This window comes from Crinia signifera, chromosome 5, assembly GCF_055691185.1.
Source record: "Crinia signifera chromosome 5, ASM5569118v1, whole genome shotgun sequence".
NCBI lineage: Eukaryota > Metazoa > Chordata > Amphibia > Anura > Myobatrachidae > Crinia > Crinia signifera.
Genome location: NC_139221.1, coordinates 194,284,742 through 194,298,859, shown reverse-complemented (window position 1 = coordinate 194,298,859; position 14,118 = coordinate 194,284,742). Strand labels below are relative to the sequence as shown.

At 44.4% G+C, this 14,118-nt stretch overlaps 1 protein-coding gene across 2 annotated transcripts in view; it reads left to right on the top strand.

The window, feature by feature from the left end:
- The window catches only part of AHRR (aryl hydrocarbon receptor repressor), a 564,251-nt gene that overhangs the window by 482,474 nt on the left and 67,659 nt on the right, over nucleotides 1-14,118 (top strand). For both annotated transcript variants that reach the window (XM_083188386.1, XM_083188385.1), the window contains exon 8: nucleotides 4,284-4,483. In XM_083188386.1, the coding sequence (XP_083044512.1) occupies nucleotides 4,284-4,483 (200 nt within the window). The remainder of the gene's footprint in view (nucleotides 1-4,283; nucleotides 4,484-14,118) is intronic.

Here is a 14,118-nt window from a genome sequence, read left to right as displayed (position 1 = left end):
GGCAGTAAGCTGCTGCTAGAGAGAGACAAGGCTGAAACTACTGCGTTACTTGATCTATATCTGCTGTGTGTGTCCAGTGTCACATAGTGTGGCCCTGGTATAGAGAGGGACGTTTATTCTGTTTAGTTAGAGCTCAGACGAGCAGGTTTTATTTTTCTGTTTTGCCTGAAGTGAAAAGGCTGATTTTTTTAGTTTCTTGCTCTGAGTGCTGCAATAAACTCAGACAAGCCCTGTTTAGGACCCAAGCCGTGATGTCACTGTCTAAGTCTGTGCCAAAACCTCACCTGTGCCTACCCGTTTGACGCTAAAACCCCACAATATATATATATATATATAAAATATATTAGTGCTGGGCACATTAACGCATTATCGGTGCATTAACAAGGCAGCACTTTAATGGCTATTAGCTTTTAATTGCCGTTAACGAGTGGGGTCGCGGCGGGGGGGAGCAGGGCGCTGCGGAGGTACAAAGTCTCTAACAGCATTACAGAGACCCTGCCCTCCTCCAAAAATGACCACCGCAACAGAGAAGACACGCTAGAAGTACTCCTGCACCTCTAGCAGCTTTTTCCTTTGCGGTGGTGGCCATCTTTGGAGGGGTGCAGGGTCTCTAATTCTGTCAGAGAATTTGCGACTCTGCATCACCGATCCTCTTCGCAATAAAAAGATTTACCTCACCCTGGGCAACAAGCATTTCAATCCCCCTGGGCAGCGAGCATTTAAATCCCCCTGGGCAAGGAGCATGTAAACCCCTATGGCAACAAGCATGTAATCCCCCTTGGCAACAGGCATATAATTTCCCTTTGCAACAATCATGTAATCCCCTCAGGCAATGAGCAGCTTTCACATTGTTTTTATATGCAAGAGGCATTTGTTCGGACCTGCATTTGAAGGGCATGCTGGTTCCTGTAGTGCCACGAGGATTTAGGGGTAAAAACTTATAGACTAACTCTTAATTTAGATATATTGGTAAGTACAGATGGGTCAGGTCCCATCCTTGCTGGCAGGTCGCCATGGCGTCTGCGCTGGCGACCCGCCAGCAGCCACGCCAGCGAATGCACTGAGACGCGCGTGCGTCTCACGTGCACGCGCGTCTCAGTCTCCGTCGCCAGCGCGACGGAAACCCTGTCCGTCTCCGCCTCAGGGAGACGGACAGGGTTAGGGGGGGTTAGGGGGGGATGCGGGCAGGCGGCGGGGACCCCGGTTACCGCCGGCAAGCCGGCGGGGACCCGGGGGAACGGATGGAAGCGCCGTCGGAAGGGGACGCGCGCGCGTCCCCTTCTCACCATCGCCATGGTACTGGCGGGGGATGGCGGCTGGCGACGCCAGCGCCATCCCCTGCCAAGATGGGACAAGACCCATCTGTACTGTTATCATGTAGCCTTACAGTAGACAATTATATGTCAGAGAATGGGTGCTGTTATCATGTAGTGTAGGACTTCCGGTATCAGAGAAGCCTTGTCGAGGCCAGGCAGCTTATCATATCTTTTGCAAAATATATGTAACTAAAGGGGTGTACACATGGAGAGATTTTTGCTAGTGAGCGACTTTAACTAAGCGATTTTGACTAAGCGATTTGACAAGATACAACAGAGATAGGGAGGCCAATCCCGGGATCGGGATCCCGGGATTTTGGCCTAAAAACAGCGGGATTCCTACCCGATTGTAAAAATGCCAGCAGACGGCTGTTTGGAACAGTGTGCTGTAGCGGCATGACGGTGGTCGGGCGGCGCAGCATGACCCCTGACATCACATCACGCTGCACAGCCTGGCCGCCGTCATGCCGCTGCAGCACACTGTTCTGAACTTGTTCGCCTGGCCACACGTCTGCCTGCTGAGGTGCTCCCAGCCGCCCGTCCGCTGAGCAGCTCCCAGCCGCATGCCCACTGAAGATGGTCCTGCTACTGCCTGTCACCACCATCATGTAAGTGACAGCGCAGTGCAGGGACGGGGAGATAGTGAGAAAATGTTGGGGATTAGTCTGCCTTGTTCGGCCAGTTTGGGGTGGGGTATTTTTTTTTTTAAAACCATGGAGGCCAATCCCAGGATCCAGGGAATCCCGGGATTGAAAAAAATGCCCCGGGATTGGCATCCCTAAACAGAGATTTTGACTAAGCAATTTTGTCTATGAGCGATTTTGACTAATCAAGAATAAACATACTTGGTTGGTATTCATTGCAGATCGCCTAGTGAGACAGCCAGCGATCTAGTCAAAATATTCTTGCCTGGCAACTCTATTTTAATAAGCGATATTATAGGGAGATTTTTCTAACCTTGACAGAGATCTTTACTAACCTTCTAAGCAATTTTGACTATGTAGTCAAAATCGATTAGAAGGATCGCTTCGTGTGTACACCCCTTTAAATCTCTGAATTACCTTCTATTATGTTGGTTTTTCAAATCTTATTACTAATCCCCGTTTGCTGTGCTGGGGGTTAAATCCAATACAGCACCTGAGGGGCATTACTAGTTTGCTTAAGCAGCTTTCACATTGTTTTTAATGAGCATGGAACCCCTGGCAACGAGATTGTAGGTAAGCGGCACTTATGGGCCTAACAATGCAGTTAATCGCTGTTAATTGCACAAATTTTATGCGATTAATTGCAATAAAAAGGTGCCAGTTCAAAGAAAGGATGGCAGAACATCGCAGTGCCATCCGCTTAGCCCTAGAGGGCAAGAAAATTCAACAACAGTTTGTGCAACACGTTGTGCAGTATAAACATACTTTGGCCGCTCTAAAGTACAATATGATTGATATGGTACCTGAGGATAAAAGAGGAGGTGATAGAGCAAAGAAACTCTTCTGGCTGGAGGCTAAATTAATTAATAAGTTATCCCTTAATTGTTTCCTCAAAACAAAAGTAACGGCCTCCCTGAGCATTTCTTACAGTTACATTAATATAAACATTGGTACTTGTGTATTATCACGGCGCTCACGATATTAGGTCGCACGACATATAATCGCATCGCATGGCATACACCCGATGCACAGCGATGCGATTTTAAATTGTATAAGCCCCCTATACAATGTTTAATTGTATAAGCACCCTAATGGGGGCTTACAATGTTAAATGCACCCCCACTATGAACGCCAACCCGAAGTGTTGCGAGGTGTGGCGGTACGCGTCCTACGACCTTTTCATACCCCCACTATCCACGTCGGCGTGGAGCTGATTTTATACAGTGTGGCGAGCGCAGCGAGCCACCGAGCCCAAAGTGTAGCGAGCGGCCGCGTATTAATTTAGATGTATTCCGCGGCCGCTCGCCGCGCTTCAGGCTCGGTGGCTCGCTGCGCTTGCCACACTATATAAAATCAACTCCATGCCCACGTGGATAGTGGGGGTATGAAAAGGTCGTAGGACGCGTACCGCCGCCCCTCGCTCGCCACGCTTCAGGTTGGCGTTGATAGTGGGGGTTTTAACATACTAAGCACCCATCACGTTTAATTATCTTATAGGGACCACTTTTAACATGGAAAAACCCATTAGGGTGCTTATACAATTTTAAATCGCATACCATTGTATATGCGATAGAATGGCATACAATGGCATACAATGCGATGGTATACAATTAAAAATTGTATAACATCGCCTGCCATCGCGTAACATCGCATCGCATGCCTTATGACATTTTTACTGACTAGTGCCTGTGCATTGATTGAATTGACTATATTCTGCACGTTTAACATTGAAATTTACTGTATAATTGTTTAATATGAATATTTTCCTGCAGTATATGCTAATGTCTCTTCTCCATATTTATACCTGTCAACTTTTCATCGCATTGTATATAATTGTACACTTTTATTTCATTGTAATATTGTAATAGAAACCATTGAAGTTTTATTCACTGTATTGATGTCCACCAATTATGACATCATCACCCTGCACAGCACATTTTTCTTGGTCACATGGTTTTCTGTTCTGTCTATTTAAACGGCATGATTGTAACCTTTGCACTTGTTCATGAAGACGACTGAAATATCAAAATGTTGAACACATCTAGAAGTCTTGTATCCCTTATTTTTACAGTCTGAGAGTGCTGCCTACTACAACATCATATTCAAATCCCCAAGGAAGGCACCTGGCAAATTTTTACCATTACACTTATAAAAATATATAATTGCTGCACAAAACCTAATGGGAAGCAATAGTAACTTAGTCATACCTACAGTATGCCTTATTATTAATATATATTATATGATTATTATTATTATATATGCCTTATTATTAGGTTACACATTTGTTGGATAATAACATTTTACTATATTTTATGTAAAACAGACAATGCAGTTTGAAGGAAAGCTGAAGTTCCTCTTTGGGCAGAAGAAGAAAGGATGCACAGGAAGTGCCCCAGCACCACAAATGGCATTGTTCTGCATAGCTGTGCCACTTCTGTTTCCTTCTGTCGCTGACATGAAAATGAAGAGCGTTCTTGTGAGGACACAGAAAAAACCTGGTGCGCCTTTCAACATGGAAAACACGTAAATCACATTTTTATCCAATACTTCATTTGTTGGGCTTATTGTATTGCCCTGGTACTGAAATTCAAAACATATTAATACTATTAATAAACCTAAAGAGCAACTTTTCTTTCCGATCTAAAATGTATAGTAATACCCTTTTTTCACTTACTTAAAAATTCCAGGTTTTTGCACTTAAAAGTGCATTAACCCAGATTTTTGCTCAGTGAAAACGACACCCTAAAAAAATACCTAGGTCCAGTCACCCAGGACTTTTTTACAGCATGGGGATTGGGTGAATATGTAAAGGTGCGTACCCATGGTACGATTTATGTTCCGTATGATATTATATACGATTTCCCAGGAAAGTCCCAGTGGTCAAAAGCATAAGATTTGTACTTAAAATAACGTACAATGTGCATAAGATATCATATACGATATGACGTCACAGCTGTACTACACTATACTATCTTATGCTTTCTAGCCAGATTGAGTTGCATGCTCAACCGAGCAGCTCCCTGCCAGACAACCGGCGGGAGAGCGCATCGTATGTCGGATAGTGCGTACACACGGTAATATATAGTGCACTATCTAGCATGCTATTCGAAACTAGCTAGATAGTGTGCTAGATTTTGCACTATATCTTACCGTGGGTACGCACATTAAGATTTCTGTGACACAGTAAACGAGAGGTTCTAAGCCTTGAAAAGTGATAAATTGGAGAGTAATAAACTACCAACCAATCAGCTCCTACCTGTCATATTTCAAACACAGCCTGTAACATGGCAGTTAGTAACTGATTGGCTGGTGGTTTATCACTCTCCATTTTATCACTTTTCAAGCTTAGTACATCTGGCCCAGAAGGAGAGATTACAGTCTCCCCATTTAGGGGTTTATTTAGATGTGATCGCAAAACCATGTGCACTGCAGGTGGGACATATGTAACTTGTGCAGAGAGTTATGGTGTGTACACACGGGGGCGATATGCCGTGCTATGCGAGTCCTGATGCGATCAGATCGCATCGGGACTCGCATCGCGAGGCATGCTAGAGTAGCACAATTTACACTATATAGTGCAGATCTGCACTATATAGTCTTGCCTGCCCTCTCTATTTCACTGCCGATTTGCGCTCACATGGGAGCGTGCATCGGGCTCGCAAGCCCTAAAAAAGCTTTATAAATTTGGGGTCCTACTGAACTGTTTCTGGGTCACACCACATAATAATCTTTTGAACTGTAGGTGACAGGGCAACATAGAGGGTGGTGAGGGAGCAGGAGAGGGGTGAGGTGATGGGGCAAGAGCGGGGGAGTGAGGTGATGGGGGCAAGAGAGGGAAGGGGGTAAGGTGACAGGGGGGTGTGAGGGGACTGGGAGAGAAGAGAGTGCGGACAGGAGGCAGGTCTGCTCAACAGCATTGGCGGGTCACCTGCTCCACAATGGTAAGTTTTCCTGCAGTGCTCCATTGCCATCAATCGCCTACTGCTCTCCAGCCGCCTCCTACTCCCTGTCTGGCAAGCATCTGCTGATTCCTGGGCTGCTCCTGCGCCCCCAGGCCACTAAGGTTCTGCTGCTCTGTGGGCGGCTCTAGCTGTCCTGCCGCTGGGCATCTACTGCTGGCTCCAGGAGCGTATAATACTGGCGGCCGCCCCGCTCAGAGTGACATGTTTATTACTGCAGTAAGTGGAGCCTTACCATCGAATGATTTCTACAGTGGTGTCTTACATTTGCAAGCTCCCTGTGCGGGAAGCGGGCGGGCAGCTGATATCCACTGGCATCAGCTGCCCTCCCACCGAAATTAGCATGGGAACGTTCCCATGGACACAGCCCGTCGGCGCCGCCCCACGCCCCCTGCCCACACTGTTAGGTGCAAACGGGACAGCGAACATGCAGTTCGCCGCACCCGATTGCACCAAGCGGCTTCACATGCTCATAAAACTATATGTGCATGCGCAGTCGTGAAACATCACTCTCCTGTGCAAACACACGTCCTATGTGTAAGTCAAGCTACTACTGTGGACATTATCGGGTGTATTCAATGCGAGCGGTGCCGCAGTGGATTTCTTTGGCAAGGATGGCTTTTTTGGGCGAGTAAAAGCCATCCTCATCGTCCAACCCCCCTCGCCGTATTCAATGTATTTAAGGACTGTGAGGATTACCTTAAACAGTGAGGTTTGCGGCAATTTGTGGCGAGCCCCTCTGTTTTAATGGGCACACTCGCTGTTTCCACCTCGCTGTTTCTTTTCAGAAAGTGAAGGGAAGGAAGTTCAATACTCCGAAGGCTCGCTGTCATAGCTTGCCATCATCATGTGCGTAAGGGTTCTACTACTGTATATGTATAAGCAGTGCTACTACTGTGGTTATTTTGTGTACTGGGCACTACTGAGAAGCCTAATGTGAACAGGGGCACTAAGTGCTGAACAGGGGCACTAGGTGCTGTGCAGGGCCGGAACTAGATGTCTGCCAGTCATGTCTTTCCCATTTACACTGTGGGTATACCACCTGGCAGCACTACTTGCACAACCACTCACTGCTGATCGCCAGATGCCACTGCTCTCAGAGCTTGTGGTCCAGCAGCTGCAGTTATTGATTCGGTGTTGGACCATGACCTCCAATTGGTTCATGAGTCGGCACCATATTTGAAAATCAATTCAGTGCCTCTGCAGGCTCTGCTCTCCTCCCAGCCTTCAGATCACCAGCGGTGGAGGCGGGATGCCAGATGCTGGGCTGTTAGCAGTACTGGGGACATACTGCTATGGACACTACTCTGGGCATTGTGTAAGGAGCATTACTGTTGGCATTATGTGTAATAGGCACTACTGGGGGGATTTTATAAGAGGCATTACTGGGGCATTATGTAAGTGGCACTACTGGTGGCATTATGTGTATAAGCAGGAGTACTTGGGACATTGCATAATGCCATATGGGCATTAAAGTGTGCAGCATATTGTTTAAGGGGCATTACGGTTTGTGGCATAATGTGTAATGGGCCTAATGGTGTGCTGCATCACGATGTTTGGCATAATGTGTAATAGGCATTACTGTGAGGCATAATGTGTAATGGCCATTATAGCATGTGGCATAATGTGTAATGTGCATTACGATGTTATTGGTACGGTTATGTGGCCCTGCCCCATCGGTATGCATTCTCCCTGTTTTGACTGTGGTGGTGGTGGTGGTGATCAGGGGTTGAGGGTCACAAGTTTCCTTTCTGGCAAAGGGCACTAAAATGACTAATTATGGCACTGGTGCTGTGTAAAGTGAATAAGATTGTGCTATTGTGTGGCCATGCCCCTTCCTTTTTTTTTGGTGTGTATGAGAGGGCACAAATTTAAAGTTTGCAGGAGGGCGCAGGCCCTGTGTGCAAGGTCAAGCAGTGTTAAATGAATTGTCACACCAGGGGTCCGAGTCGCAGAGACTAAGTCCTCTGGAGGGAACCTGGACCGATACCGCAATCGGGGAGGCTGCAGGAGACCCCTGCGCATTCACTTGCGCGACAGTGCATCCAGAGGCAGAGATGAGTCGATGATAAAAAATACAACCAGGTTTATTGAAAGACAAGAAAGTTGTATATAATGGGCAGTAAAGTAAGCAATATGGAATGACACAGGACAGATGAAAAATGGTGCAGTGCAATGCACTGATGAAGTCCATGAATAACAAAGTCAATATGGAAGTAATACTTTACTGTACTTGAATGTGAGTGAACTGTGAATCGATGGCTGGAACATCGAATGCCGGAATGTATCAAATACTCAGGAGTGGAGATGGAACATTGGATGATGATTGAACATCGGAACCAGGAGGAATATCGGAAACTTGGATGAGGAATGGAACAACGGAATCACAGATGATGATGGAACATCGGATGATGATGGAACATCGGAAATCACAGATGATGGCGGAACATCGGATGATGATAGAACATCGGAATTACAGATGATGGCGGAATATCGGACAGGATGGAATCCTGGAGCTACAGTAGGCTGGAACCGATACTGGAGAGTCTGGCAGCGGACACCGATCACAGGAGATGTTATACCCAGATGGTCACAGGAGATGGAATTCCTGGATCGCCTAAGGAGCTGGAATACCTGAAGGATCACACTGCAGCAGCGAGAGACAAACACCAGCAGGCAACACTTGCATGTATGAATGACAATTGAAGTACTAGCAAAGTGCAGGAGTCCTCCTAGCACTTTTATACCTGCAGGTGGGAGGAGACGTGGCTGGCCAATGACAAAAGTAATAAAGAGTGCAGCTGTAGTGAGCTGAGGCATCAGTAGGGTTGCCACCTCTCCCGGATTTCCGGGAATCTCCCGTTTTGGGTGGCAACCCTCCCGGAGGCTTTTCCAGTCTCCCGGATTCCAGGATTCTCCCGGAATCTGTGTATCTGAAAAAGCCTCCGGGCTTTCCTCCGACTGCCGCCGCCACAGATTCCCCCCCCCCCGCGCCGGCGTCAGTCACTGTCTGACTGTGACCTCCGCTTCCCTCAGTCACAGCCGCAGCACAGGACGGCGTGTGTGCCTGGATCATCACACATAGACGCGGCCGGCTGCTGTCACTGCGCACTGCTTCCTGGAGACTGCTGCTGCTGGGGAGTGAAAGGTGGTCCTGGCCAGGGCTGTACACAGGACGGAAGGAGGCGGATGAAGATTGTACAACAGCCTCCTCGCCATTTGCCATCTGCATCTCCGGGGCCTTCCGCAGTGTAACCTCCCAGCAATGCTGTGCTGCTGTCAGGACAGTGTCTGGCACTGGTGTCAGCCTCACTGCTGTTGCTGGAACAGTGCTCCATTCTTCCTGCTGCCTTGTGCTGCCAGAGAGCAGCTGCATGCTACTATCCCTAATACCCAGCTTTAACCCCTTGAGTGGCTGCCACAGCGGGCTGTACCGGAAAATTTCCAGGCATATCACTAATATAGAATAGGTGTGCGCCAGTGGTGTCCAGGTGTGCATCACTGGCGCAGCACCTCGAGGCCCCCACCCTACACCCTTCCAGTCCCCCCCCACCCCCCCGTCACCTTCGCTCCGGCGATTGGTACGCCGGAGCTCCGTTGACCCGTCCGGCAGCCAGCCAGCCAGCCGTCACTCATTTTACAGTAACGTCGGCGGCAGGCTCGGGTATGGTCATCGCGGCTCGGGGGGACTCGGGAGCGCTCAGGCACCAGAGTCCTCCCGAGCCGCCGCGAACATCCCCCAGCCTGCCGCCGACGTCACTGCTGAATGTGAAAGGCAACTTAGGCAGGGGGGACAGCGGCAGCACTGCAGGGTAGCTCCGGCGTACTAACGCCAGAGCGGAGGTGAGGGGGGCTTACAACTTAATGTGGTGGGTTTTGCTGGGGCAGTACAAACCTGCCCTGGTTTGTCCTGCCCCAGAAAAACCCACCACTCAAGTCTGACCATCCCGCTGCATGTGTTGTCCACTCTCCGGGACAGTCCTCCTCCTGCCGCCGCTGCCCACTGCCAGCCTGGCCCTGGCCACCAATGTATGCGCACGTTTATTGACATGTATATAAATACACACACACAAATGTATGTATGTGTGTGTGTATATATATATATATATATATATATATATATATATATCACCCTACAATAGTGTTATATGGCGCCCTTACATAAATTTAGAGTTGAACTAATTTCTGTTTTTCCCAATCCTTATTTGTCCAATTTGTACACACTAAGATTTTTCTTTCATGTAAAATACATTTGTTGACACAAACATAAAAACCTAACTTTTTTGCAGTTAATTCTTGTCTTTGGTATTATCCTTTGATTATGGATGATATCAAAAAAACCGACGCGTTTCGTCTCCTTCAAGAGACTTCATCAGGGGTGTGCCAAATATTTTGAAATAATCTAAAAAAGGTACAATACCATAACAGGGAAAAACATTAATATACAAACAATTAACAATAACAAAAACAATTGTAAGTAAACAATAATGTGTACTAACAGGGACAGATGGAATAAGGAACAGAGTCTCAAGGACAATCATATTTGTAACAAATTGTTGTTATTATTATTGTATCAAAGGAACTGGTCAAAGATAAATAGATTTTTTTTTAGGGGATGGAGTCATTTTAACATTGAAGTCTTTAAAGTGATATAAACTGGATACGTCTTCTCAGTTTATTTGTAAACTCTCTGGTGTCTTTTTAGTAATTCTACAAATATCAGAACAGAATTTCAACACTACACCCAACTAAATGTGTGTTAATAAAAGTAATACATTTATATAGTGTTCACTCATTCTGTACAGCCACCATTAATGGGTATTTATTTTTTATTTTATTTTTTTATATTTCATGTTTTTACCTTTTACTGGAAGCTCCTTAACACCTTCCTAAAATCTAGTAGCTTGGATGTGAATCCTTATATGTAAATTTTGTTTCCAAACCTAATAAAGTTATAACATATATTTAACATTTATATGTCTTTTATTTTTATACTCATTAAGTTAAAAAATGTTTATACATACCGTTTACTAACGGGTTATATTGACAGGATTTTGCGGTTATTCATTCATGCTCACATAAATTATTCCATAAGCATCTATATCACCCAGTTTGGAATAAAAATCCTTTTAAAATCCTATAAGGATACAAATTAAATTTATTTTATTCCTTATTACTTTTATATAAGGGTTTTTCCTAGATGACAAGGTAAATTTAGATTTAAAATTTCAACATACCTCTAATAGTGGATATGTATTACCACATTTTAGAGTTCAAATTGATAGACAATCAGAAGGAGACCACTCCTAACAAACAATAAGTATACAGAGATCAAGGGATTAACAAGGATCAATCTTGAAACAACCATTAGGTTCAAAAGAGTAGACCAATTCAATTACCTTCTAGTGCTAAGTGCATGTGTACTCCTCAAGGTCCAAATGGCAAGTGAAGTCTAGGTGCCCCAGTATCTATATTTATAGGGAAGGACCTTCGATGTCACTTCCTGTTTCAATAGTGTTATTTTATTTAAAAAAAATTTTTTTACCCGATTTAAAAAAAAAAGCATATAGAATGAGTAATGTGGTAACCTGTAATTCCACCTATGTGGTATATGTAGTTAAGTGCGGATGCAATCTATTATATGTGGGTAAAACCAAGAGAAACTTAAAAATCCGAATTTAGGAGCACCTACGAAATATAAAAAAGAAGGTTCAAACGCATAGTCTTCCCAGACACTTTGAACAAAAGCACAATTCAGAGTTTGATACATTAAAATTTTCAGTATTAGAACAAGTCAGAGAGGACCCTCGAGGAGGGGACAGAGATAAACAATTAATAATGAGGGAGTCTTTTTTTGGATTTTTTCTTTGGACACCATGGCCCCTAAAGGCCTTAATGAATGTATAGAAATAACACCTTTTCTTTCAAATCTAAAAAATCTGAGTATTCTCATTACAGCAGGTCCCTACGTAATCCAACCCTACTCTTCTGGGTAATCAATTTATAAAATATAAGAATATCTCTATAATAATTTGCTCCTTTATGAATATGTAAAAAATAATAAGTAATAAAAAAAAAATTTTAAGTTTCCTTGGAGAACTCAGAATAAGGGTTGTGTCCGCACCATACAGAAATATATTGTAACCAATTATTATTAGATTACATCCATTGAATAAAAAGGGAATATATATTTATACTACATCAAATGGTTATATTAAAATAGATATTAGTATTACATCAAATGGTTATTGTAAAATACAAGAAAATTTATAAATAGATGAATGCCATGATGTAAAATGTTTTACAAGTGTATATACCAATAATCTTGAACATTATGTATAAATGTATGTATTAATAATATCATTTGGATGGAGCTAGGTATAAGAGATTGGAAACATCTTTTGAAAAATAAATGTCTGTAACTGTATCATCTTTTGAAACATCTTTTTGAATAATAATTGTCTGTCATTTTATGTATGTAATATTTGATGTAAAATAAGGGTCAATCGGATAACAAACATTGAAAAGTTCAAAATATGGACCATAATAATTATTAAGCAATAGAGGGTATAATGTTTAGTTCAGAAAAACACCTAACCCTTTATAAATCCCCAAAAAGGAGAGAAAAAGTAGACACATTCACACTCAGTCAACAAAGTAAACATAGTAAATAAACATAACACTTATATCATAAAATATTAAGCACCTAATTGAAGAAGCCTTGAAGCAGGGCCGGTGCTAGGGGGTTCGGCGCCCTCCTGAAAACTATAAATTTGCGCCCACCCAAGCTTTACAAAGGGACAGCGCACACCAAAAGAAAAATGTGTGATCTCTCAAGGAAGGGGAATGGCCACACAATAGTACTCCCACTCCAAATTACACCACATAGTAGCACAATATTATTCACCTTACACAGCTGTAACTAGCCATTTTGGTGCCATGAGTTAAAAAAACAGGGAGAGTTTGCGCCGTAGGAGCGCGCAAAAATGTAGGAGCGTAGCTTTATGGGGAATGGGCATAGTCACATAAAAGTACCAATTACACTGTAATCCCCATAACACATTATGCTTCACACCTCAATGCCCATTACACATTATACCACACACAGTAAGGCACATTATAAATAAAGTAATGCCCATTACACATTATACATTATGTCACACATCATGATGCCCCTTACACAATATGCAGCACACCATAATGCCCATTACACATTATGCCACACACCGTAATTCTCCTTACAAAATATGCCAAGCACCATAATGCCTATATGATATTGACACACATTATGCTACACATAATGCTCCGAATACTCCTGGATATACCCACATTTGAAGGGCTGCTTACTCAGAACGCCCACACCAGTTGCCAAAAGTAGTTGCTCTGCTTATACGTAGTGCTCACACCAGTTGCCAACATTAGTAGCACTGTGTAACCATTTGCCCACACCAGTTGCCGACATTAGTAGCACTGTAAGTAAGTAAGTAAGTAGAATTTATATAGCGCACTTTCTCCAACAGGACTCAAGGCGCTACTGTGTAAACATATGCTCTGCTTATACGTAGTGCTCACACCAGTTGCCGACATTAGTAGCACTGTGTAACCATATACCCACACCAGTTGCCAACAGCAGTAGCACTGCCTATACTAGTGCCCACACCAGTTGCCGACATCACTAGCTCTGTCTACACACATGCTCACACCAGTTGCCGACATTAGTAGCGCTGACTATACACGTGCCCACACCAGTTGCTGACATTAGTAACGCTAACTATACACATGTCCACACCAGTTGCCGACATTAGTAGCGCTGACTTTACACATGCCCACAGCAGTTGCCGACATTAGTAGCGCTAAATATACACGTGCCCACAGCAGTTGCCGACATTAGTAGCGCTGACTATACACGTGCCCACACCAGTTGCCGACATTAATAGCGCTGACTATACATGTGCCCACAGCAGTTGCCGACATTAGTAGCGCTAACTATACACATGCCCACAGCAGTTGCCGACATTAGTAGCACTGACTATACACATGCCCACACCAGTTGCCGACATTAATAGCGCTGACTATACATGTGCCCACACCAGTTGCTGACATTAGTAGTGCTGTCTACACACATGCTCACACCAGTTGCCGACATTAGTAGCACTACCTATATATACACATCCCCACATCAGTTGTCGACATTAGTAA